Here is a 26,498-nt window from a genome sequence, read left to right on the forward strand (position 1 = left end):
ACTTGCCATCTCTTTTAATTTATTTCAGATATCTCTGTGACCTGAAGTAAGTATTGCTTCATGATCAGACGAGATGAACATCTAAGGAATGATAGGCAATGAAAGAAAATCAAGTGCATTTTAACATACATTTATATTAACCTATATAAAGTTCAGAGGGTTAACAAAAGAATATAAAGAAACCTTTCAATACTGACATGATTAATCAATAAAACTACTAAGGCAGTAATGAAATGCTTTTTTTTTAAATAATCAAACCAATGAAAATTGATCACAGTTAACTTATTGTTCTTTCTTGACATTCCCATAACGGTCCTCAGAAATGTCACCAGAATTTTCACTGGAAGTTTATTGCAGCACTGAGAAATAACTTCAAATTAAAGAATTTGCCCATTAACATAGGAAATGTTGTAACTGTCATTACATCCCCAGTTCAGGAAGATACTTACCACATATATAATTTCAAAAGAATCTAGAAAATTCTATCTACAAACTAAGTCTGCAGTAATTCATTTTCAGACATGGTAAGCATGCATGATTTTCACCATTTGAGGAACATATTGTAAATATTCATTCCTGAATGAACTTAGTGTATCTTCCTCTTCTTATGAAATGTCCTGATAACATACTGATTGCAACACGGAATATACATGACAATATAAGTTATCAAAAAGTGGCTAATTCCTCAGAACTCATGGGAACGCACTGAGAAGCAGCCAGCAATGTATTCTATTCATCTGAATCAGAATTATGAAGCCAAATAAAACATAAACTTACTTTCTTTCTGCTCCTTTTTCTGTGACACAAATGGACGAGTAGGACTTAATGCAGGTAGAGTGGTCATCCTGTCTTTGATGTTAGAGGAGACATCTGTCGACCATGATGGCTCTCCCTCTGTAGTGGCAAAAAGCTGGGTGCTGTATTTGGGGTTCTCTGATAAAGCATCGTTGTTTGTAAGATCAGGATTGAGCACTGATGCTGGAGATGTAGGTGCAAATGCATTTTCCTCTAAAGTCTCTCTAAGCATATTTGAGTTTGTGTTCATTTGGCCAACTTGAGATAAAGGTGTGGTGGTCCAGGAGGGAGTCCATGTGCTGATATCCACTGTGGGATGAGTCTTGGAATCGTTTTCAACCATGTTTGGCAAAAGATTGCTAGACGTTTCAATGTCACCATTAACTGTGAGGACCTCACTCCCATTTGAATAAAAGCATGTTTTTTCTAATACCCCTGGAAGAAAGGAAAAAATACCAATATTACCATCGTCCAGAAGAACAAGTGTCACCAGTTTGTTTTAGGAGGTTAACAGAACAGTAAATTTAGTGGCACAGAATTAAAAATAAAAAAATAAAAAAACATTCTAAGTTAAAATTAAAATTAAAGAGAACTAAAGAATTAAATGTAGCAACAAAATAAGAGTAGTGCATCCAAAATAAAAAGTTATGTTTACAGTAGAATAAAATAGAGAAACATACTAACAAGTCGTTGACCAACATCAACAACGAACCGAAATGTTTTAACCCTACTTATATGTGACTGAATTCTTACATACCTGTAACTGTAGAATGTAAATTGGAGGAGCTCTAAGAAGTTCTAGCATCATGGAAATACATTAGGGAATACTTATTTTTACATTGCACCATCTCTTGTTTTCATACTGTCAGTATGTCAGAAAACTATTAAATTCTTTTTTTTTTAATTTTATATTCCATTAATATGGAAAGAGTTAATTAATGGAAACAGGTATTCTTTTTCTCTATACAAAATTAAGTAATTTAACTATTACAACTAAATATAATCCATGAGTTCTTTCTCACTCTTCTCTGATACTGGATTTTGAATACACAGTTGTGTACAGAATTTTACTTAAGTGCTATATGCTTTTGCTCTTCATTTGTTATTTTATATACAAACACAGACTTTTCCTACTTGTATGTGTTGCAAAGTTAGTTGCAACCGTTCAAATCAAAACAAATGCATAACTCTAAGGATATGCATATGAAACTCTAAGGATGTTCCTTATGAAACAAGAAATCTGGAAGAAAGAGCAAGAAAATCTAATCCGCACATTTTCAGTCACTTTTGTGACTATCACTGAAATAAGTAATTAATAGAGTATTAATAAATAATTAAGCAGGAATCTCAAATACATACATTTTAGTTCTATCTAATAGAAGCCACAAATACTAACTCTGAAAGTGAAACACCACTCCATTCTAAACAGCAAAAGCAATTTCTGCACTTGGTTAGTCACATAAAACAGCTTAATAGTAATAAACATTACACTTCACGTTTGAAACATATATTTTTCTTATAGGCTTTCATGTTGATTTGTTCCTTCACTAACTCATTGGTGAAATTGACTCCTGATTCCAAAAAATACTCACTGCCACCTCCTCTGAAGTTCATTTTCAGGTTATTGTGTTTACAAAATGCCCGGTACCACGACCACATTTTAGCTACGCCTTCTGCTCTGCTCTGCCAACTCCAGTCACTGCTTGTAGCCTGCTACCACTCGGGTATTCTGAGTCCCTTCTTCCTGCTGTTATAGAATCCCTTTCCTTGCTTTTCTTTTCTGCCACTTTGCAACTAGATTAAATCAGTTTTCTTTGTGGAAATTCAAAGACTGGGCAAGAGGAAATCTTTATTAATTGCAGCTACAAGTAACTGTGTCAGAAAAGCCAAATTTCAGTTACAGTCTGAATTCACTTTGGGTTGGGAAATTTAATATGTAAGAAGAATATGAAACCAGTTGAAAGGAAGAATCTCAGCATTTCCCTTTTCACTGAATAATATTCAACTGCAGCAACTGGAACTAAGAAAAAAGACTAGTAAGGTGCCTGAAATGTAATGGGATTCAATGAAACTTCTACCCTTTGAGATTTACCAAATACTGGTTTATCCATACTGGGTTATTTTGGTTCAATTGTCACTGACTGTGAATAAAACTTTGTGTGTATCTTTCAGTAGCAGAACCCAAGGGACTTTTCATATATGCATGTGAAAGTTTCTGTTTTTCTACCAGTAAATGTGCATAATTCATTGTGATTTGGAGGATTTACTGTGTTTCACAGAAGCAACAAAAAACCTCCCACCCACAAATTATTTCAGCAGCAATTTGTCTTTCCCTTAGTATTCTGGTCAGGCCAAATGGAAAGAATGAATTTCACAATTCAGACCAGTAGTAATATGATTTTTCTAAAAATTGTGACTGAGCATACACAGAGATTATGCTCACTCATATGTAATTCTGTGTAGATGCTGTATTTCAAAATAAAGCTTCGAATTCCCATGAGTGGGAAGCCTACTTTGTTACAAGTTTCAAACGGCAGCCATTTTTTTGCCACAGCTTTCAAAAGTTAAAACGAGAAAATCACCTTTTCTTCCTACTTTGAAGCAATGCATTTTTTTTCCATGACTTGCAAATAGCTGAGGGGATTTTTTTCACATTCTCAATCTTCCTCCCTAGGTTCTTTTCTTCTCCACTCAACACAAAAATAGAAAAAGTCTGGAAAATATCAGTCCCAAAGAACTACGAATAATGACTTAAATGATTAGCTATTTATATATCATTCAGCAGAATAGTAGGAAACACATTACAAGTCATGTGTAAGCTTGAAAGAAGTTTAAAAATATTTTGGCTTAATATTATGGACCAGTAAACAGCGTTAAGAAAATTATTGCGTTTCATCCACTGGTTTCTATCCTCTCCCTATTCACCCTACTTAATTCTCTTTCTGGAACTAGAATAATAGCTATCACTACCCATAAGATCATTTTCTTCTTCTGAGATCCCTAGATACTTGTTTGCATCTTCAGCCCGTCTTTCCAGCAATAACGTTCTTGTTCTCTTTTCAGTTACTTAGCGATAATAACTTCTTTTCTTGACAGGTGGACCACTTGATGAACTGTCTTCCAGGCAACAGATCTTCCCAATTGTATCTCAGCTGACAATAAATATTATTGAATGCTTTTAAAGATTTTTTTTTGCCCATCAAATATCAACCCTTACAGAGAGTAAGTGAAGGTTTGGAAGTTGATATTACTAGAGAATTATGGCCTCTGGGTATGTACAATTCTCATACTTCCATATTTTCATATATTCAAGTTAGAATTTTAAGTTCGAAATCTTCCAGACAGCATTCTTAGGACTCAAAATTCTAAAGAATCCAGCTTTTCCTTCCTCTAGATGAATGCTCTAGCAATTGTTTTGTTATGTGCTGGCAGGCACCATCAGCATTAGGAGGTTTTAAAAGACTGAGTCTAGCCATGCTCTTTTAATTTATGCTTTTAGATAATATTAGGAAATGTCTTTAGACTCTGTCTCAATCATTTAGCCGCACTTGCCTGGGTTCTGGTAATTATGTTCTTGGGAGAGGTAGGCTAACCCTCCGCTTGGCACTCACTGCTCTGATCCCTGCTAGTACATAAAAGTTTTGGATCACCCTCCTGAAGCACCTTGCTCTTCTTCAACACATTCTTCCCATCCTCACATCTTCCTAGTGCACTGAGTAGAGAATATAAACATTTAATTGCAGTCTACAGATTCCACCGTCTCTCTGAATTAGACTCATATTTTCTTTGATTATAGTCCTTTTCCCCCCTAAATATCACTGTATGTTTTCAATCTTAAATTTTACTTACGGGAGATTTTTTACAGCATTAAAAGTTCTGTAGAAACTACTTAAATTTCAAGATTCCTAAGAAAACAACATTAGATGCTTTAAAGTAATAAGTTTTTTTAAAATCTCTTCAGTAATGAGAAGTCATTTATTTCCTATCAATGTCTGCTAAGAACTATACAAAACATATAATATAAAATGCAGAATATTAGTTTTATTCATGTATGCATACACATTATATCCAACTATTCATCAAATGTCCATTTACAATGAGGTTTGGACAGTAAATCACATAACTGCAGGCAGTAAATCATGTCCAGATAGCTAATTAGTTGAGAAATAACTGTAACCAGTTTGGATCTGTGTCTCCAACTACAGCTGGACATGTCCAGATGACAGGAACAATAAAGCATGATGATTTTCATTGTGTTTGGTACAAAACCAAGGAACTGGCATTAGGCTCATTCAGTTCAAAGCAGTGCTTTGCCAACAATCTTACTGATCATTTTCCAATTGCTTTTCACTCTTGAGGAATTAATGTTTTACTTAAAGATCTCAAATGGACTGTTATAAGATCTAAAGAATAGTTGCACTGTTCAAGCCATTACATTCAGATGTTGGCAGTATATTCTGTGATTTCTAACAGTTCACAGCAGGAAATCTCAAAAAGACCAAGACTGTTTAAAAAGCTAACCAAAAAGGGCACAGCAACCTAACAAAACAAGCAAAGGATGAGGCAGTTACACAGAGAATAAATGATAGTTCCCTGCTATAACTAGCCAACACATACCCAGTGAGATTTCTTCTGCAGTGGTTTGTCTCTATGAATCTGCACATTCTGAAGGCAAGGGCACATCACTTATAATCACAGAATCATACAGTGCTAGAAAGGCTTGGATTGGAAGGGACCTTAGAGATCACCTACTTCCAATTACGCTGCTGTGGGCACAGATACTTTCACCTAGATCACATTGATCAAAGCCCCATCCAACCTGACCTTGAACATCTCCAGGGATAGGGCATCCACAGGTACTCCGGACAGCTTGATCCAGCACCTCACTACCTTCATAGTGAAGAATTTCTTCCTTATATCTAATTTAAATCTACCCTGTTTAAGTTCAAAACCTTAACCCCTTATATGCCCTTGTGAAAAGTCTCTCTCCATCTTTCTAAGACTTTTTTAAGTATTGAAAGGCTGCCATGAGTCCTCTCTGGTGCCTTCTCTTCTGGAAATTCTCTATTAATGTTTCAATCACCAGTGAATACAAGATTGACAACCACAGAATTAAACTCTTCCAGGTGGTGGAAAGATAGGAACAGAATTTCCTATATAGAGAATATCTCGTCTGAACCAGTCGGGACTATCAATTTGTTTCTCACATTGTAAATCATCATACCAATATCAGGGTGTAACAGCATTCATTTATTACTAATCTGAGCTGAATATGAGCTATTATTCTGGATATAGTGTATTCTCAATAAACAGAACGTAATACATTATTTTAGATACATTTTAAAGTTTCCCATAGAACTTGTTCACTTAACTGCAGACATCAGATATGATTTGTTTCTAGGCTATCATGCACACAAAACAGAAGCTGCTAGCTGAAAGAGAACAGTAAATTATAATCATGAAAATTCAAGAGATGCTTAAGGGAACTGCCAGTTTGAGGTATGGGTAATAAAATCAAGCCTTATTCTATACCCCACAGTAATTGCACTGACCTAAGAAGATATAGCCCTGATTTTTGCTATGTAAGTAGAATCAGAACAAGTCCCATTTCCTCTTTACCTGGAGGATTTAATACATTTTAATGTGTTATGTCAATACTCGCCTCAGAAAAGGAGCATGGGAAGATCTAACAAATATACCTGCTCTTTTATTCACTTTCTCGCCAAAGAATGAAAATCTAGGGCAGAGGATATGAAGGATATAAATGGAATCCTAAACATAAGGAAAGTAAATTGAATGGCATCATATTTCTTAACTGCCAAACTTACTTAATCTTAATCTACTGCAGCATGTTCTCAGTTTAAAGATACATCCCAAGACTCAATTGTCAATCACAGCACTCATTAGCTTTGTTTTCTTGACTTGCCTAACCTAAGCTAAATGAAAAGAACAGATCTACGATGTCTTGTAGGAAATCCTTTACAGACTAAATTGAAAAAACAGATTTACACTGTCATTGTTTTGGCAGAGGTGAAAGTGCTATTGAAACAAGTGTTTGGTTTCTTCCTGCACTTATATATTTATATATATATATTTATATTTATATGTATATATTTATATGTATATATACATATATATGTACTTTTATATGTATATATACATATATATGTACTTATACATATTTAGAAGGGCTGCTCAGTAAAGGTTGGACCTTCCAACCAGTACTTCATAACATTCTGTTGCTGTGTGACAGAGAAGCAAAGGAGCAATCTGAGAAAATGGTGTCTGACATGAAAGCGTGTATGAAGCCGAGCCTTCCACACAGAAAAAAAAGTAAGCACTGACATTCATTTTTTGACACTTGCTAGACATTTATGGAGACCAAACAGTAAGCATCAGCACAGTGAGGCAGTACATGGTGTGTTTCAGCAGTGGCAATCTATCCACTGGTATAGATTTTTACAAGCGTGGCACGTAGGCTTATGTTCACTGCTGGTGAAAATGCTCAGCTAATGGTGGTGACTATGTTGAAAAACAGTATTTTGTAGTTGAGAATTTGCTCTAAAAAACAGCATTGCTATGCTTTTTGTATCTGTTGCAGTTGGCATGGAAATCAATAGGAGACATTACTTCCTGAGTAACCTATGTTACACATACATACACACATGCACACTCTCTCACATCAGCACGCTCATTAAAGATGTGCTTCTGAAGTTCTTAATTAAGCTGAACAAGAAAATATTTTCATTTTAAAAAATTGAGAAATTCCACAAATTCTCAGCACTGAAAGAACAGATTATTTTAACTCTTTTTAAAACAAAACAAAACAAAAAAAATTTTAACCCAGCATTACTGTCTTTCTCATGCTGTAGTTGAAATAATTGATTAAAAGATATATCAACTTCTCTGTAGTGGTAACAGAGGGATGGCTTCTTAAAATTCTGCTGGTTATAAACTATTAGCCTGTTAATTCTGTAATCTATGCAGTTAGTTATCAGAGTAAGCCATTACAAAATCTAATATTTATCAGACTAAGCCATTACGAAATCTAATATTCCTGGAACAAGTTTCTACAAAACACACTTGAGGTTTTGCATTGATATATATTTCATATAATAGAACAAACATATTTTGCTTAAATACATAAAAGTCCAACATAAGTATCATCTTGTACCTGTAAAATGATTGCTGAAAACCACCTACATACTACCTCTTCAGGTCGTATGCTCGTAAGAAATGAAAAGTTTTCTTTGTTACATTCAATAAATTTTAAATATATAAATCTAAGCAGCATATTTGTCTCATTGTAACAAGCATTATTCTTTCACTAGGTAATTAGTTTGTTAGGTAGATGTACTAATGTACACCTTGAACATCCACAATTACACCAGCGCTTGAGAATGCTGTTATATCTCAGTTTTCAGTTCCTTCACAGAAAATGAGACAATTTACTCCATTAGCACTCACCTACAAAGGTAAGCAGAATAACCAGCAAAAGGATAAGGGCGCAGATACATGGAATCAGTATTAGGAGCAGAAGTCGCAGGAACTTGGCAGAAGCCAGTTTTTGAGAGCAGCCATCCCCCATATTATCCTCATCTGTTCCTAAGACCTGAAAAACAAGAGAGCATAGTTTTATCATTTTGGTGTCACTTGATAACTCCTGTGTTTTCAAGAGCAGGCCTTTGCATTTCACAAAACAGATGGATTGTTTAAATATATGCTATAGATGGTTTTTAGATTCTTATTGAAAAGTTGCATGCAATCTTCCTTCTTGGTGCACAGCCCAGTGTAATCCATGCCATTAATTTTAGTTTACCCAGTATCCATGAAGTTACAGTTTAACTGAAATTTCTAAACCTTCCTCATGATCTAGAAGTTGGATAGACATTTGAAAAAAAAAAAAAAAAAAAAAAAAAAAACCATAATAAATCAATAATAAGACTAAATACAGCTTATTTCCTAACTAAAAATTAGCAGTTACCAACTATTGAAGACCTTCGTGTTCTTAAGGATTTTTTAATAAAGAACCAAGAAATGATGATAGTCTTTGCTTTAAGTGACAATAAAAGTGATAAAGATCATTGCACTTATTATCTACAATAATACTATCTCACTTTCAAAGTACTTTACCTATGCTATAACTTATCACAGTATTCTATGGAGTTTGTAAGCAATATTTTGTGTTCTGTAAATGAAATACAGAAAAGCCTCAGTTGAGGTGCACAAAGTTTTGTAAAGCCTAAACAGTAGCCGAGGGTGGGGGAGAACATTCGAAAACATAACACCATAAAGGCTATGATCTCATATATTAGAGGCATGTACTCTTTAAATAGAAACAGAACTGAAATACAAAATGTACTTTTAATAGCAAGATTGAAACTGTTATTACTAAGTCAATACATCTTTACTCAAAATTAACTAAAAATAATTCCACTTTTCCCTATAACTCGAAATAGGATGATAGAACAATTAACTCCAGACAGTCTCCCAAAAAGATGAGTCATTAGTTAAAACCTACAAATCATGTTTTAGCCTGTCAGAAAGATCAATCATATTGAAGTTGTGACAGGATACAAGAATGTAAATGCATCCATTGCACTGACAAAATCTTTCCAAAGAACTTAACACATGTATTATTAGCCTTTTAAATGACAGTCTCTGCATGAGACAATCCCTTTGACTACATTTGCTCTAAGTGCTTTTCTCTGAGAAACAGTTTACCAGGGTGAGAATGAGAAGGCTGGTAATACTTCATACATCCAGGCATAAGGAAAAGCATTTTACATGTTCTGGAGAAAAGGGTGACTAACAGGAGCAAGAGTTAGACAGTCCCTGCTTGACTACTTGACATCTTTAAGTCCATATTCGCCTACATTTTCAGATTAAAGACTTCAAAGTTTGTCCCAATTTCTCCTTCAGATCATGCTGCAGTTTGGCAGCTTATCAGTTACACACAGCTAGCTTCGCTGGATTTGATAACCTTGGTTTGCTCAGTCTGTACCTTGCAGATCTCTGGGAGATCTGAGTGCAGGTAGCACAGGAATAACACAGCTCTGCTTTGAATACAACTCTTCCAAAACACAACTGCCCTAACTTCAATTTTCAACTGCTTTTGAAAGCACAGCCAAAAAAGAGAAAATGGCATTAAATTGCCTTTTCTAACAGTACAGCAGTTACAGCATTCCCTCAGGAAATGGTGCTGTTGAGTTCAATTCCCTGTTCAGCCTAAAAATTAGATCTACACATCAGTAGTGTATCACAAGCATCACTCCTCATGAATCACACTGTCCCTTGATATTCTGTGGAAAAGAACATAGTCCTGCCGCATCAATAATATGGGGAGCAGGACCATCACTACACAGACTACTGAGCTTCTGAAATCTCTTGCTTGTATGTTCCTGTTTCTTTGAGATATATATATTTTTAAATTTGTTGGCACTGTGGATACTGTGTACTTTAACTGAATGTTTACGCTAAAGGAGAACTTTAAATATTTTTTTCTCTCTTATCAATTCCTAAAAGGAATAAAAAAAAATCCCAGTCTTTGCATTGGCAACTTACTGCCAAATACTTAAAGAGTCTGTTGGATCCAAAATCTATTGATGGTGACTGCTCAAGAAAAGAACGTTAGACTGGTAAAAAATTTTTCTCTTTTGCTTTTTTTTTTTATAACAGTTAAATATAGGCAAATAAACAGCATGTTGTATTTTTCCCTTCTCCAGGAAATGCCCTCATGAAAAACACTGAACCTATTTGAAATCATAATTGGTGACTCAGCAAGCATAACCTTAATTATCCATCATTTGTATATCTATTCAAAGTTTTTTTCCCACTAATCTCTATGGTGAATATAAAATAAAACTATAGGCAATGCTAATGGTTCCAATGTCATCAATGAGAATTTAATGAAGAGTCCTAGAGATAAATATAAATGCATTTTACCTAGTCTTTACATATTCTCTGATCCTGTTTCTTTTCCTCTTGCTGCCAAATATTGCAATACACAAAGAATACAAGTACCAGTTTTAAGTGCTTTAAGCAGTTAATGGTATCTTCATCAATTTCAATCCTGCTCTGTCCTTCTACTTCTTTTTGACCACCTCTACCCATAAGGATTAGCAAGGGTACCACTGCAATTTTGTCTTCCTAGCAGCCTAATTTTAGACCAGTAAGTGGCAAGAGAAGAAGGGTGAACTTCAGTCTCATTAAAAACTTGATACTTTTCAGCCCCAGCAGAGAAAGACAAAGAGTAATATTCCTAAGGGGCTATGAATCCAAACCCAGCCGTAAATATTGGAATTGACAAAAAAAATAAAAATAGGAACATAAATGGGAACACACTTATTCATTGGGTACTATTTGGCTTACTTTAGATCTCCATGTCAAGGGCTGAAAAAAAAATTTGTCTCTCAAAACTCTGAGGTCAATAATTTCTGCGAACCATTCTCTAAGTTTGTATGACTTAGGTATCTTCTAGATATGCTCTTAGTACTCTTTCCAAGGGAACAGCAAGAAGACTTAGAAGCAGAATCCTTGAGGGAAGACTGAAGGAGATTAAACCTAAATGCTAGCAGTTTTGGCATAGAATATATTTAGCACAGTACTGGACCAAAACATATTCTCAGTTCTAGAAGAACAGTGGAGCAAATTCCCTTCCTACCACTGATGTTACAAAGCTTGACTCAAGAAAGACTTTTTTCAGCTAAATGCTGTGTACAGTACAGGTAGGAAATTTCAGTGTTTGGGTTTTGAGGCAACAAGTCACTTCCTTTAAAACAGTTGTGTTAAACAAGAATTTAGTCTGAAGATGATTTTAAAAAATCAGATAATTACTTCTGACAGCTAAAACACTCAGTCCCTAATGAAATGCTATTGGCTGCTACTTAGTATCCAAATACTGTTCTGTAAGTGTTGGTTGCAATTAAGAAAATACAACATGAACTCTGGCTAATTTCAATTCAGAAATTTTAAAAATCCTAGTCTTTCTTAGGGTGGCTGGATCAGAATTCTCACACTGATTTTCTGAACCCACAGAGGCAAAGAAAAGATAGGAAGAAAGAAAGTCTCATCCAACTACAGAAAGATTAAAATCTGGTTAGACCAAAATTCAGTTTGTCTTCTGCAAGTTATGGGGACAAACTGATCTCAAAGGTGTCACTTCAATAACATTCTGTGATATTAAGGCCCAGAAATGACAAATTACATTAAAGTTTATGGATGAAAAGCCTACAATAGTACGCAATTTTCCTTTTAGACACAGAAATTATCTAAGCTACTGATCTGTAAAACAACCTGAATCACAGGTTGTTTTCACAGCATATCACAGCAGTTGGCAAAAAAAATGTCCTGTTGTTTACATCACAAAGCAAATGAATGGTGTTCCAACAAGGAAATATCATTAGAGCTGATAGTCTAAACTCAGTACCTTCTGCACATGCTATATCTCTTTGCCAACTTCTGGGTCACAAACATCAAAATCTTGGGCAAGACATACACAGAAGCACTGTACAGTGTTTATATTGGAAAGGAGTGGAAAAAAAAGACAAGAAATACAACTGTGAAATGCAGAAAGAATGTCACTCAAGGACAGTAAATATGTGGCCTTGTCGAAGTCATTGCGTTACGGGGGAATCTGCCATCCAGCTAAATAATAGCTTATGCATGGAAAATGTGAGATTATGAAAACTATCCACCGTTCTTTACATGTCCTTGGTATTGTTCCCATCCCAAAGTTGAAACGGTGCTCTGGTGTCAGCTTCTGTTATATTATCAACTCTCAAGATGGAAGTCTCAAAGCTCTAGAGACTTTCACGTGACTGTGTTACACCTTCATAGTTTTCCTTTCTGTATAAGGGAAGAGAATTCCCAGTTCTCACTGTTACAGAGCAAAAACTGAACATACGAAGTGTCAGTGTTAAAATTAAGTCAGCATGTAAAAATGAATTTAAACATTCTTTAATCCTCTTTTGACCAAAACAATATTTTAAATGCCTGGCAGTGAGTAACAGAAACTGCAAGTGTTCTACATTTCTTATCAGATCTGTCTAGCTCACGTGAAAGCATGGGATTCAGCAATGCACTTTTCCATCCACAAAAAAAAAAAAAAAGTAATAGCATCCTTAATAGTCACCATAACAAGCAGAAAGTCTAAGATAAATCATCCAAACAAACAAGCAAAGTCATGTGCTAAAAACGGAAACAGACAAAAAGTCACTAGAAGTGAGGCTTTGCACAATTTTTCATTTCAAATGCTAGAGGAATCAGAGTGCCAAGCTGAAATGGATCATCTTAAGAATGGATTTTAAGGAAGCAACAGAAGTTGTCTATTGAGCAGCTTTTGTCTGTAAATACACTCAGATTTGAGGATATACTACTAATTTTAAAGTGTCATAGTTATTCTAAAAGGAAATAGTGCAGTTTAGGGGGAGAAAATAATTTCTTCATACAGCAAGGCAGTAAACATTAGCAGCATGCTATTATCACATGAATTATTATTTGCAAAATGAAATGTATAAGGTTTTTTTAGTAGCTCAAGCTCACCGTAATCCTGTAACTTCCCCCAGCAAATTCCACATCCTCAGAAAAATCACAAATTACTGACATAATGCATTCCAAGTTCACTGAGATGACAGGGCCTCCTTTCCCATCTATGTAATAAAATACTCTGGTTTACTCTTTAACCACTGGCATATAAACATGTAGAGTCATTCCCCCAGTCTGAAATACAAAGTATTCAAGTAAAGGAGATGTCATATAAAGCTGGGAGTTCTTTATTTCATAGAATCATAGAGTAAATCATAGAATGGTTTGGGTGGGAAGGGACCTTTATGATCTAATACTACTAGGGACCTAGTTTCAAGTCCTCCGCTATAGGTTCCCACCAAACCAGGTTGCTCAAAGACCCACCCAGCCTGGCCTTGATCATCTCCAGGGTGGGAGCATCCACAACCTCACTGGGCAACCTATTCCACCCTCTGTCTCTCAACCCTCACAGTAAAGAATTTCTTCCTAATATCTAGTCTGAATCCCACCCCGTTCCAGTTTAAAGCCATTTCCTCCCATCCTGTCACTACATGCCCTTATAAGATGTCCCTCCCCAGCTTTCCTGTAGGCCCCCTTCAGGTACTGAGAGGCCACCATAAGGTCCACCCCAAAGCCTTCTCTTCTCCAGCCTGAAGAGTCCCAAATCTCTCAGCGTGTCCTTGTAGGGGAGGTGACCCAGACCTCTATTTCCCTCTATTTCCATGAATAAACAAACAAATACATAGTTGATTCAAAATTCAGTGTTCAGCTGGGTTCTTATGGCTGAAGTTAATCTGAAATGCTTTTAACATCCCCATCTCTCATTCTAACTTTAAGTAGTGATAAACATATATGAGAGATGCTTCCTACAGGAGACACAATGTGTGAAGCAAAGCAGTTGTTTGCTCTTCAGACTACCACAGAGACACACTGGTCACTGTTCAGGTGATCTTTGAAGCTGTTATTAATCCAGCAAGAGATTGCAAAGTAAAAATCCAAATTTGGCATTACCAGAAGTCATTATTCAGACTAACCAAAATTCATTTGGTGTTCTTTCTTTCATTCATTTCTGGAGTATAACTTTGGGATTCTTAATTCATAACAAATAATTTCAGCAGTTTTGTGAGACACTGAGGCAACTTTGGAACTGAGAAAAGTATAAAGATGTGCAAGAAAAGCTCAGAAGAGATACGTCTCGCCCTGCTGTGTGACAACATAGTTCTGGTTCTGCTCCAGCTTCAGTTCAAGAAAGTTCCAAGGGTAAGTTCACCAAGACAAAATCCAAACATATGCAATGTACCACCTGTGCATTTGAGAACCTGCACTGCTACCTATCAAGCTTTTGTTTTGGAATATGACTGCAGACTCCTCAGACATAGCCATCCTTGAATCATCTAGCTGAGGTACTAACAGCTGTCAGAGCCAGCAATAAGAAACTCTTAACAGACTTTTTTATCTGGGACGATGCATGCACATGAATGCCATACTGCCAGTGGTGTTTGTGTTACTATCACACAGCATACACTCATTTCAGAAGAAAGCCAGCTCCTGGGCCATCTCTTCCACAATTCATTCTATCCTTTCGGAAGGTTTTGAGAGGAAGAAATAAGTTGGTCAGTCAGACATAAGTACTACAGCCAGGAGAGATGTAGCTCTGAGGAATTTATTCTCATTTCGTTCATTTTTGGAGGGAAAGGCTCCAGTGTTTTATCTGGGCAAGGTAGTAGACTTTGGAATGTACTTAAGGTACATGGAAGAACATCTACTTAATACTGAAATTTGTCTAAATAAATAATATGATTGGTCTTCCTGAAAAGATTTGATTTACACATCAGAAAAGTATTCACAAGCAAAATATTGACCTTGGTTCTGAACTACAGGAGATTTTTTTGCATCTCATGGAAAGCAGAGGAGATAGAAAGTTTTTTTTCTGGATTTCAAAAATTTAGCATGATACCTGGAACTGCTCTTCACCTCACCTCAGAAGAGATTCAGACACACTATTTAGCCATTGAATAGAATCAGTTCTTCTTCAAAATAGGAATTAAAAGAGAAGAAAATAAATACCACGGGAGAACAGTTTTATCACCTCTTCAATAATACTATCTTTGAATCTCTTCATTTTTCGAAAGATGTGCCGCTGAGTAACTTTGTGATGCATGTTTATATATTACATATATTTACATTGTTTATTAGTTTCACTGATATAAATTTGCAACTAATGGATTTTCCAGGTTCACAGTAGAATTGTTGAATTTTCAAGAATAATCAGAATAAGAAATAATTGAGTTTCTGGCAAACACTGCAATTCTAAGTTCTCACTTCCTTATTAATAACAGCTGGTAGCAAAGATGTTTGATGCTGCCATGCCATATAACCAAAGCAAGACTTACTAAACATATGGAAGATATCAAAGATTTCTCAAAAGCTAAAGTGGAAGACATTCATTTTAAGGAACAAGCTATGGTTAGCATTATCTGGTATTTCTCAGTACCAGAACAAGAACATCAATTCAGCCTATCTCAGCAGGAAGCAGGAAAGAGTTCGGGGGAAATGAATCTTTAATTAATACAGAATTTATGCTTTGGGATTTATTTATTTTCAAGTTTCTAGGCTTTCAAACATCACTCATATGAAGTTTAAACAGCACCATGTTGTTTTTCTGAACATACACAGAAACCACTTAAAATCTTTCCTGGATACCCACATGTTCAGTGCACAGTGGCTTGTCAAGCAGGTAGATCTGCCATGGCAATTCTCTGGCTATACATCGCTGAGCATCATAATTCAGAGTGCAGGGGTGAAGCTTACAGTACTGGCTTCAAGCTCTTGTTTTGCTGAGAATTGAATAAGCAGTTGCCATGAGCCATTAGCACCAAAAAAAACAAAAATGGAAACCGTAAGAAAAAAAATCTTAATGGCCTAAATTGTGCCAATGAAAAGATTCTTAAAAAAAAAAAAAAAAAAATCCTTTAAAAGGGTAAAAGGATCCAGTTAGAGGAAAAAGGAAAACCTCCTCTTGAAATCAATTTTCAAGCTAGGAAAATTAGAAGAAGCAATGAGAAATCTTGGCAGCCCTGTAGCTGACAATCAGTGCGCTAATCACCATCAGTGTGTAAGTTCTACCAGAAAGCCCACCCTAAAAAACACTACTAGACCTCATTAATGAATACTTTTTTTAATTAATGCCTGATCAGTAGGTTCTGCCTTCTGAACTTGAAGTCAACCAGTATATGATATATCTGCCATGCTTACTGCTCATTATACAGTTACCTAACTATTTAAAATCATAAGCTTTCAGCAACGTGAATTGGATGCTAATCCGGAATGCAATTGCAATTTTAGATTTGAATGTATAATTTTAAATTTATGCTAATTATTTTTTTCTGAATTGTGGATAAAAAGATGATTGAATCTTGGACCAAGGATGAGAGCTGCAGCAATATTAATCAAAGTAAAAACATGGTTTAGAATCAAAGCAAAGTTTCATCTGTTCAGCACAGCTGGATAGTTATTTGACCTCTTCCCAAAGATGAAAATGGAATTACATAATGTCTCAATAATCTACTAAGTATAAAATGCAGAGGTTAAAATGCATTGATTTTTTTTCAATAGGATGCCTTTTTTTTTTTTCCAGAAACATCGCCTTTGAACTTTTTGCTTCAATAGGAGAAAATTAAGAACAGAAAAGATATTTTCTAAAAATATCAGTGCATTATGACAGAAATAATTGAAGATATGACTAGGGATTAAACCTATTAGTCACTGTGTAAGTTATGAAACAGTGATCTGGAACAGAAAACTCACAATTAAGCGCATTAACAAAGCACACAGGTGTAAGCATTTGGCTATGACTTTTATGTATTATCAAACATTTTTGGACACATATGGATATCTGGGATTAAAAACTTCCATCTAGGTGTCTGAAACAATAACAATCTAATGAATTATGATGACAAAGAAGAACATTTCTATTGCATTTATGGTTAGGACTATTCAGCATCATTGTCATCCCTAGAACAAATGCCAGTTTTCCTCCCATTCACATCTTCACTGTAAATCTACAGTAAGTTACATAATAATCCTATATGTAATGAGGAAAAAGCAAATGAAAACCATCTGGGTTCTTAGCCCTTCCAGGGCTAGCAATACTGTTACATATACTCCAACTTTGCAAGGGAGAGGAAGAATTGTTAATAACTTTTAAACACATTCCACTACCAACTCAGACTTCCTTTCCAGCCTTGTCTGCACGCGTTACTTCAACTTGTACCTTTAAAACAGATGAGCAAGAACAAAGCTGTGTTTTAAAAAGGCATTTTCTGCTGAATTATTTTGTGACATGCTTACTACAAATCATTTAGCAGCAAATCAATAAACAAAAATCGCTACTTTGCAATTTCCAACATTCTTTCAGATACATTATCCATCCTATTTTCATACCTGCACAGAGCAGACATCTTCCAAACAGCAACCCAACTCCCAGCAACGTCTATCACTAAGCACTGTGTTCAAGAATGAATAGGCTATTAAAGCAAGGGGGGCTCAGCTGTTTGCAAATGGGAAAATGCAGGAGATGGGGGAAAGCCTGGCAACTGCTAGTGTGTTCTTCATCTACAATCTTCAGGTTCCACTGGTTCTGTGACCACTTTAACACAGGCAAAATAATCCACACAGCAAAAGACACAACTCTGGAAGAACGAGCAATGGGAAATAGAGCACATCAGTATCCCAGGGAATTCCAGAGCAGATACTACACATATACTCCACCTATTACATGAATACAGAGCTGCAGATCCAAGAGACCTGAGATGCAAACCTTCTCAGTGCTACCAGTGGTTTTATTTCTAAAAGACTGCCCCGACTGATTTCTGAAGCCTAATGAGGAGATAATAACTGATTTTTTTACTGCTTCACTCGTAGGCAGGAAGGGAAGAAGTTTCACTTTCTAGGAAATACTCCCAAGTAACTTGCAGCTCTATTGGAGTGACAGCATAGGCTATTTTGAAACTAGGAGTAATGTGAGGTGAAAGGCAATGACAATCTGGGCAATTACTATTTCTATTAAATCACTGCTAAATTAAATCTATTTGGTATCAAAAAGATCACACGTGGAAGATATTATCACATTCATTTCTTAAACACTAGGTTCAGCCTATGTCAGAACTGAGTGTTGCAGGTTTGGAGAAGAGAGGAAGACATGCTGACAGCCATTGACCACTCAGTCTCAAAGCAGGAGAATAATCCACTGAGAATTAACCTTGAAGTATCTCTCAACTACAAAACATAAACTAGAATAGACGCAGTCTTAAAAAAAGGAAATTCATATTTACCTTCAATTCCGTTCCGCTAAAGCTTGGATAAAGATGATTTAAATGTTCAAAATAAAAATACTTGTTTTTTGAGAAAAAGTGAACCTTGGGATTTAGGAAGAGCAGTAGCTTGCAGGAGCATCTGCAGTAACACAGCTTGGCAGTCCGCTCAACAGGTTTACAGGAGCTGCCCCCTATAGATTACTCTATGAGGAAGAAATTTAAAAATTTCATCAATTTGTTGGGGTTTTTTTTGTTTTGTTTTGGTTTTTTTTAAGGCAATAAGTTATACGTAGCACATGGGCAAAAGATGGTGCCCCACAATGCATATTGTTGTGAGAATTACATTCTTCATGAAGACGGGCAGGGCTTGAATCAACAAAGCACAAATTTTATCCCTGCAGAGCATCTCTGGCAATATCTGTTTTTCAGCCTCATTTCATTACAGGGCAACGAGTTGAAAACTACCTTACGTGGGTAACAACACTATCACTAACAAAGAGAGAATTATAAACTGTGCAATATTCAGAGAAGCAACAGTTTCACTCTAATGGCACAGACAGTGAAAAGGATCTGATCACAAACTGATTCATTCCATCTCCACCTAGTTTAAGGATCAAAGACAACAAAGGAGGAGACAGCCACAGAGGTAACACTACCTTTGGTCATTTCTGAGTGAATGTACTTTCTCAAACTGCCTTTACTGATGAGTTGGCCACCAGGTCTCTGAGATAACTGAGTGGTTGTGTGGATGCACGGCTGTGAGCTGAGGCTGCTCCAGCACAGCATTCAGGGCAGGGCGGGCCCCAGAGAACACTGCAAGACAGGAGATCACAGTACAGATGCACCAAAGCTGAAAGCACACCAACAGCTAAATACCACATTCTGGTATTTATTGCTGCTTTTAAATCCAAATATTCAAACTGTGCAGGTAAAACAACCAGAAATAGTAGCACATTAATTATATGCTTAAATGAACGATGACAAGCATCTCTTCAAATTAGAGTAGCTTCAAAGCACAGCCGAAGAGAATCTCTCCCTTCAGGGATCGATCTTCCAAGCAAGGGAGGCACGAACTGAAATCTCGTGTGTTACCTTAGAGACTTCTCGCCTCTTTTTAAGGCAGGAAGTCCTGGCTCTACTGTTGCCTCATTGCTGTTTGTGCATTTAGGACATTAAACCATTACTTCTTTTGAGCTGGATGAAAGCATTGACCAGAAGAGAACTGATGAAATCTGCTTCCTTCAGTTAAAAGGAGAGAGAAGGGAGGAAAAAATTCACCATCAGGCCACTACAGCAGGCAGGAGGGCTCTCAGGGCAGCCAAACACCTCAGGGCCACCGGCGCGAGCACAGCCGTTATCCCGGGACGAGCCGTGAGCGCGAGGGTCGGAGCGGCACCACCAGGACGTGCAGAGGGGGCTCCCCAGCTGCGCTATTTTTACGACGGTATGTTTTGCATTCAGACTTTCCATTGCAGGCGCCCCGGGTCAAGGGGATCCGCTCTGCCGGGGGAATCTGACAGGTCAGCCCGGAAAGAGTTATTTATAGAGGGGCGGGGGGCAGAGCTAAGGGATGCGGTCGGCGTCGTGTTCCTCTGTAGCAGGGCTGCGAGCCGGGGGCGGCAGCACGAGCGCTTCCTCGCGCGGCCGTGCCGACAGATCGACGGGGAAACCCCAGCGGCCCGACCCGGGCTGAGCACCCCGGGGACAGTGCAGTTTTTAGAGGCTGTTCTGCACGAGAAGACCTTCATAAGGGGAATTTAAGCTTGTGGTCCATCTCTTTTTCGGTAGGAAAAGAAGCTGGAACAGAGCGGGAACATCACTATTTCAAACTGCAATCACATTGCCCCTCTAAAGCCCTGCTGCTCGGCTGCAGGCATTTAAAAATTAGGAGGTGCCCAGCAGCGACGTTTGGAAGGGTGTTTGCTGCACATGCATGCCTACAACTGCCCTATTGCAAGTGGCCTGACATCCAGCCCTGCCAAATCACAGCTGGCCATCGGAAACGAAGCCTTTCTCTGGACTCGTAAGCAACTGTGTTAGGATATAAGCATAGTGGTAGGACAAAGGAGAATGCTGTTAAACAGAAGTTTAGGTTAGATATTAGAAGGAAGTTTTTCCACACAGAGGGTGCTGACACACTGAAACAGGTTGCCCAAGGAGGTTGTGGATGCCCCATCCCTGCAGGTGTTCAATGCCAAGCTGGATGTGGCTCTGGGCAGCCTGGTCTAGCGGTTGGTGACCCTACACATGGCACAGGGGTTGAAACTAGATGATCATTGTGGTCCTTTTCAACCCAGCCATTCTATGATTTAATGCTCTGCCAGCAACACCTGACATGCTAACAGATTCAGCTGTTCCCACTCAATGTAGCAGTATCTGCCGTCTTTAAAAACTGACCAGCCACACCAGGTGATAGCACCACTGTGTGTGATTGCCTCACAGCACATGACATTGAGCCTGAAAGCAGGAGGCCTGGTATCTGTAGTCCCCAATCCAGGTGAGGATCAAAGCCACAGCTTCATCTCCTTAGGAAATGCCTCAGTGCCTACATATTGGGATGGCCTCGCCCTCCTGAAGCTTGGTCTCCATCTGAGCCACGAGGCCACATTCATGGAAGCACTGGCTTCCTTCTCGTGCACAAAAGGCTTATGTAGAATTCAGCACTGATTGCTTAGACCATTGGAGTCATGGTGAGCACAAGAGTTGCTGGGTTTTTTCACTAGGTCTAAGCATCCCAACACTGCCTCGCGTATACCCATCTTCTCTGCTGGCTCTATCAGAGGCTTTATCCACCTCAGCCTTCTTTGGCCACACAGATGAGAAGAAATGTTACAACTACATAAGGGTTTGCTATAACAGCAGGACATTAATGTTCCTCAAGGAGGAGCAGAGTGCTAAGGTCTAAACATGTATACCAGCTTAGCAAATTAAAAAAAAAAAAAAAAAAAAAAAAAAAAAAAAGGAGGGGGAGGGTTAGGGAGTATAAAAAGAAAGAATGGAAGAGTAAATGTTCCTACACACAAGTAAACATGCATTTTAAAATAATTACTGGCACTTCTTACAGCCCTGGCTTTCCTTCATATCTGCAAACATCATCTAATACATAAGAAATGAATAAACAAAAATTCAGATACATTAAACTGCCCAGAGTGTACTGCACATTTTATAGAACACTTTCAGCTGTGACATATTCAAAGCTACCTTACACTCTCAATTCACCACATGCTCAAGTTATCTGCCACAGGCATGCAGCTGAGTGCCAGATTTTTGGAGAGGAAGTGAATGCTTTCTTTGATGCCTTACAGTTCTGGGCTCCAAAAGACTGGGGGGCAACACACAACATTTTGCCCTGATGGTCCTATCAGGTACTAATAGATCACAAGCAGATTCCTCTAACATGGGAAAGTGAGCTGTGCAACCTGGCTCACTGTCCCAAGAACAAGTGCTACTGGCTGCATTAACTGTGCATGAGGAGTGAGGATGGTGCACAGGGCTGAAGGGCTTCAGCATTGCTGGGGAACTCACAAGTATTGCCTCTGAACAAGTTTTGGACAGTGTTTGGGAATTCCCTGTCCCCTAGAGAAACTTTGTGCAGAATGTAGATGGCCAGCACATTCAGGCAATGCTACCAGCCTTTAGAAAAGAACAGCCTTTAGAAAAGAACAGTGATTGCTGACTCATTGTAGTAAATGTTTAGGGGATACCTAAATATCCCGATACCATCATTCAACTGTGCCTGTACCTCAACAGTTCCAGCACCTGAGAGGCTGGTAACAGCCCAGACTAAGGCATACATGAGAAGAACAAAACTAAGAACTGTAGTTTTAGACAGGACCATCTTTAAGAACATGGAACAGACATAAGAGGCCATATGGAAAAATCCATCCCCATGTTTTTACTGCTGAAAGCTAAGTCCTCCCAAGAGACCCCACGAATGCATTAAAAGCTCTACGTATTTCATTTCACTTAAAGTTTCACCATCTCAGCCAGACTGCTAATAACTTTACATAAAAAGTTAATTAATTGTCTTCCATGAAATGCATCCAAGGATTCTGCATTTTAAATCAGGTGGAGAAATGATACAATTAAAGTACTCTTGCCATATTTAGGAACTTCTAAAAACACCGCTGTGCAATTTGGTGGCACACGGAACGATTTCACAGCGCAGGAAGCTCCGTCACCGTCTTTTCGAGTGCAAAAGCGCAAAGTTTGCAGACCGCGCGCGTTATCTCGCTGGAGCACGCAGCGTGCGGTGCTGGCCCGAGCGCGCTGACACCGAGAGCACCCGCAGTCTCCCGCCGCTCTCGCCCGCCCTGCGGCATGACCCGCACCGGGACGCGGGCAGACACCTGTTCGCTCACCCCGCGGCCGCCTAGCCTCCCTTTCACTAGGTCTTCCCGCTGGGGAGCTTGCGGGTAGCTGGGAACGCCGTCACCCAGGTACCCTGCCTCTCCCAGAGAGGACTAACAGCTCGTTTTCGCTACAAGTTTCCCGGCCCCTCTCTGTGACGCTCCGAGGGATGGATGACCTTCCGCCGGGGATGGCGATCGACGGTGCCGTCGGGCGCAAAGCCGCGGCAGGGGTGTCCGGCGAGGGGGACTCCGCGCTGAGAATGGGTTCACGGGCGGGGTCCCGTCGGAGACTAAGCTCCAACCTCGCTCTCGCAAAGCCCGACTGGACCTGTTGCCACCGGGCTCGGCGCACCTTCGGCCGCTGAACTGATAGGAAAAGAGGAATTAACGGGCGCACCAGTCCTCTTCGCTTTCCCCACCGACTCTGTGAGAGTCTCAGCAAGAGGTTGGCATCGAGCCGTGGGCGACACGACCCACCTGCTCCGCGAGCCCCCGAGCTCGGTCGTCTCCGCGTGCCCCTCGCGCAGCTGCGCGCACAGGAGAGCTCAGGCGGCGGAGCGCCCACAGAGACAGGTGGGGCGGACAACCACCTCTCCCCGGCCGCCCCGGAACACGTCCCCTCGGGCGGCACGGTCCCGACCCTCACTCTTTCTCTCCAGCCACGAGGCCGGGAGCGGGACTCCCCACTCTGCGCTGACCCGTGAGCCCTGCCGCCCGCCCGAGCCCCAAAGAATGAGCGCAGGGCGGCGAGACACTGGCGCCGCACCCTTGCTCGTAGCCTGCCGGCGCTTTCGGGCTTGCCTTACCCTTCTGGCAGAGAGGACCTGCCGGTAGCGCTCCTCCTCTGTGGGCAGGGCAGGGAACTGTTGCATGGAGAGCATGCTCATGCTGTCGCCGGCTCCTCTCCACTCTCTCCTATCCCCTGCTCTTCTCAGCTCCCGCCGCTGACCGAGCCGCCCACCTCCCGAACGCGCACGCACGCTTACCGGGAGCGGAGTGAGGGGCTCCGCATTTTGTCTGCTCGGTGCGCTCGCCCCCCCCCCCCCCGCACCTTCACCCGCCCAATAATAATAAACCTCCGCGAGAAAGCCGCCGCATCCCCACCCCTTTCCCACACAAAGACTCTACCCTTATAGACGAGCTGAGGGACAGCCTACTTGCCCGTTTCACCCTCAGCGCCATCTCCTGGGGAGGGCGGCAGCCAGCTGGTAGCGAGGGGCACACCTGGCTGCTGGACTGGGGCTGGCTCCGCCGCAACTAATCTCCATCACACCGAGCTCCGCGTCCCCGGGTCGGAGCTGCGGTGCGTGGCAGAGAACGCGCCCGGCTCCCTGCTGCTCCTTGTGTGGGTTAGGAGCCCGCAACAGCTCTTGCTTCTCCCCGAGGTAGGAAGTTTCATGCCTACGGGCTGTCGAGCTCTTCCTTCCCGAAGCGCGGCGGAGTGCCTTTCCCTGACGCATCCTCCTCGGCTCCGAAGTGAGGGCTCCGGCTGAAGTCTCAGACGGCGAGGGTTTGTGCATCTCTGAGCTCTCAAGCCCGGTGCTCAACTCAGCAACAAACACTGGAGCAGTCTGGGACCCTTCCGGCAGCCACAAAATAGCATCGCCAGGGCCGAGTTCTGGAATTACATGTGCAAGCAGAAAGGCTCCCAGTTCTCAGTGTCACACACACTAAGTAGTCCTTCAAAACGCAGGTCAGAAAGCACCCAAGAAATGTGTTAAAATAGTTCGACATGAGAATAGCTTCTATTCCTAATCACGACTGTGGCTGTCAGGATGACACCATTCAGACACAGACATATCTATAAGCAAACCTTAAGTCAAAAACGTGCTCTCAGCTCCTAGCCGGCTTCTGTTCCAGGTATCTGTTACTTCATATTCGGCTGTAGGGTGCGTCACTTCTCATTCGTGTGTAAAGTTGGGGCATTTTGTGCTTCTGAAGTGCTCCAGACCACCATTTCTCAGTCCTGCATTCCTTTACCCAACCTAAGCCTACTCTGAAGGGAAAATAGTGTTGTTTTTTTTGCTTTTCTTCTTTCTTTTTAAATACCTGCACAAATAGTAGGAAAAGGAGGGCAGAAGACAAAAGCAAGAGCATTTATGCATTAGACAATTCGGACATTATGTAAAATAAAAGTAATAATAAAGGCCATATTGGGGGAAAAAAAAAAAAAAAAAAAGAATTGAGCCAAAATTTATTGTTATAGCATTCTACAGAGATTCATTAGATTCATTAGCCCTGTGGAGGAAAAAACAAACAAACAAACAAACAAACAAAAAAACATGCAACACAGTGAGAGCAAATGAAAACCGAAAATGAAAAGGTAAGGTCCATGGCCAGTGTGGCCTTGGTGGGAGGTTGCATTCTCTCAGCAGAAATAATGAATTCCAAACCTTAAGCCAAACTTTACTTGCAACCTCATGGCAACTCACTCAAGCTGGAGAGCCACTCTGATGCTGTTTCATAGCTAACAAGATTCAGCCAATGTACAGCACACAGAGAAAGCCTAAGCTGAGCTCTGCTTTTAGCAGTTTTATGGGAAATACTGCCTGAGGAAAATTATTTAGATTAAATAATACTTGGTTGAGTACCCTCAAGAGCATGGCCCATATTCACATTCCGTATTTGTTCCAGAGAAGTTGAACTAGACGACTTCTAAAGGTCCCTTCCAACACTAGGGATTCTACATTTCTATTCTGTGATTCAATATTGATACAGCAGTCCTGGTAGGAACTTGTTTTCTGGTAGAACAATATATGAACATGTCAACACAGAGTATAAATAGCTCAGTAACATTACCTTTAGTGGAAATGAAGAAGTATATTACCATATAATTTGACTTTTAAACACCCATGCCCAACAACTAAGATGAAATCAGAATAGAAGAGGGATACTGGGAGAGGAACTGCTGTGAGGGTCACACAGCCTGCCCACCCAACAACACCCTCTCCCCCTAAATCACACCCCAGAGCAGCTTCGACGAGGCTCCAACTTCTTCTGCCTGGCACAGGAACATCCTCAGGCTGAGCACTCCAACCCAGACATCACCTGCAGAGCAGCTGGCATGCAGTGCTGATACATTTTGGAACCAGAACTGCTGAGACGGCAAGCACTCAGAGTTCAGTGCTTTAAAGCCATAATCATGCATAGAAGCTTTCAAGAACAAATTTTGGTATCTGCATAGTGACATTTCCCTCTCCAGGAGTACTCTCAGAGCAAATGTCTCATAAATCACTTATGCGCCCATTTATTTATGAGGCCAAAGCAATAATCCAGTAAATCCACTCCCATTTGTTTCATCTTAATCGGCTTCCCAACCTGTTGTCAGCACAGCCATGAAGGAACGTGATTATGTAACTTCAGTATTATTCTGAGCAGTGAGAACTACTGCTGCCAAAGGAGGGGAAAAAGCACGACTAGAACTTCCATTCCAGCACCTCAGCTGTTATTACCTGGGAGAAGGTTGGTGCTTTTTGATAATAGTCCTTGAAAACAAACCAAGTAGTGCAAG

At 39.8% G+C, this 26,498-nt stretch overlaps 1 protein-coding gene across 2 annotated transcripts in view; it reads right to left on the reverse strand.

The window, feature by feature from the left end:
* CORIN (corin, serine peptidase) overlaps positions 1-24,014 on the reverse strand; it is a 124,325-nt gene extending 100,311 nt beyond the window's left edge. The window contains exons 1-3 of one of the 2 annotated variants that reach the window (XM_052681919.1): positions 23,794-24,014; positions 8,263-8,407; positions 778-1,230 (exon numbers count right to left, since the gene is read on the reverse strand). In XM_052681919.1, coding sequence (XP_052537879.1) covers positions 778-1,230; positions 8,263-8,407; positions 23,794-23,874 — 679 coding nt within the window. In that variant the 5' untranslated portion in view covers positions 23,875-24,014. The remainder of the gene's footprint in view (positions 1-777; positions 1,231-8,262; positions 8,408-23,793) is intronic. The other variant, XM_052681918.1, reaches the window with a different exon arrangement.
* Positions 24,015-26,498: the final 2,484 nt, after the last annotated feature.

This window comes from Tympanuchus pallidicinctus, unplaced genomic scaffold (assembly GCF_026119805.1).
Source record: "Tympanuchus pallidicinctus isolate F22 unplaced genomic scaffold, pur_lepc_1.0 scaffold2, whole genome shotgun sequence".
NCBI classification, from domain to species: domain Eukaryota; kingdom Metazoa; phylum Chordata; class Aves; order Galliformes; family Phasianidae; genus Tympanuchus; species Tympanuchus pallidicinctus.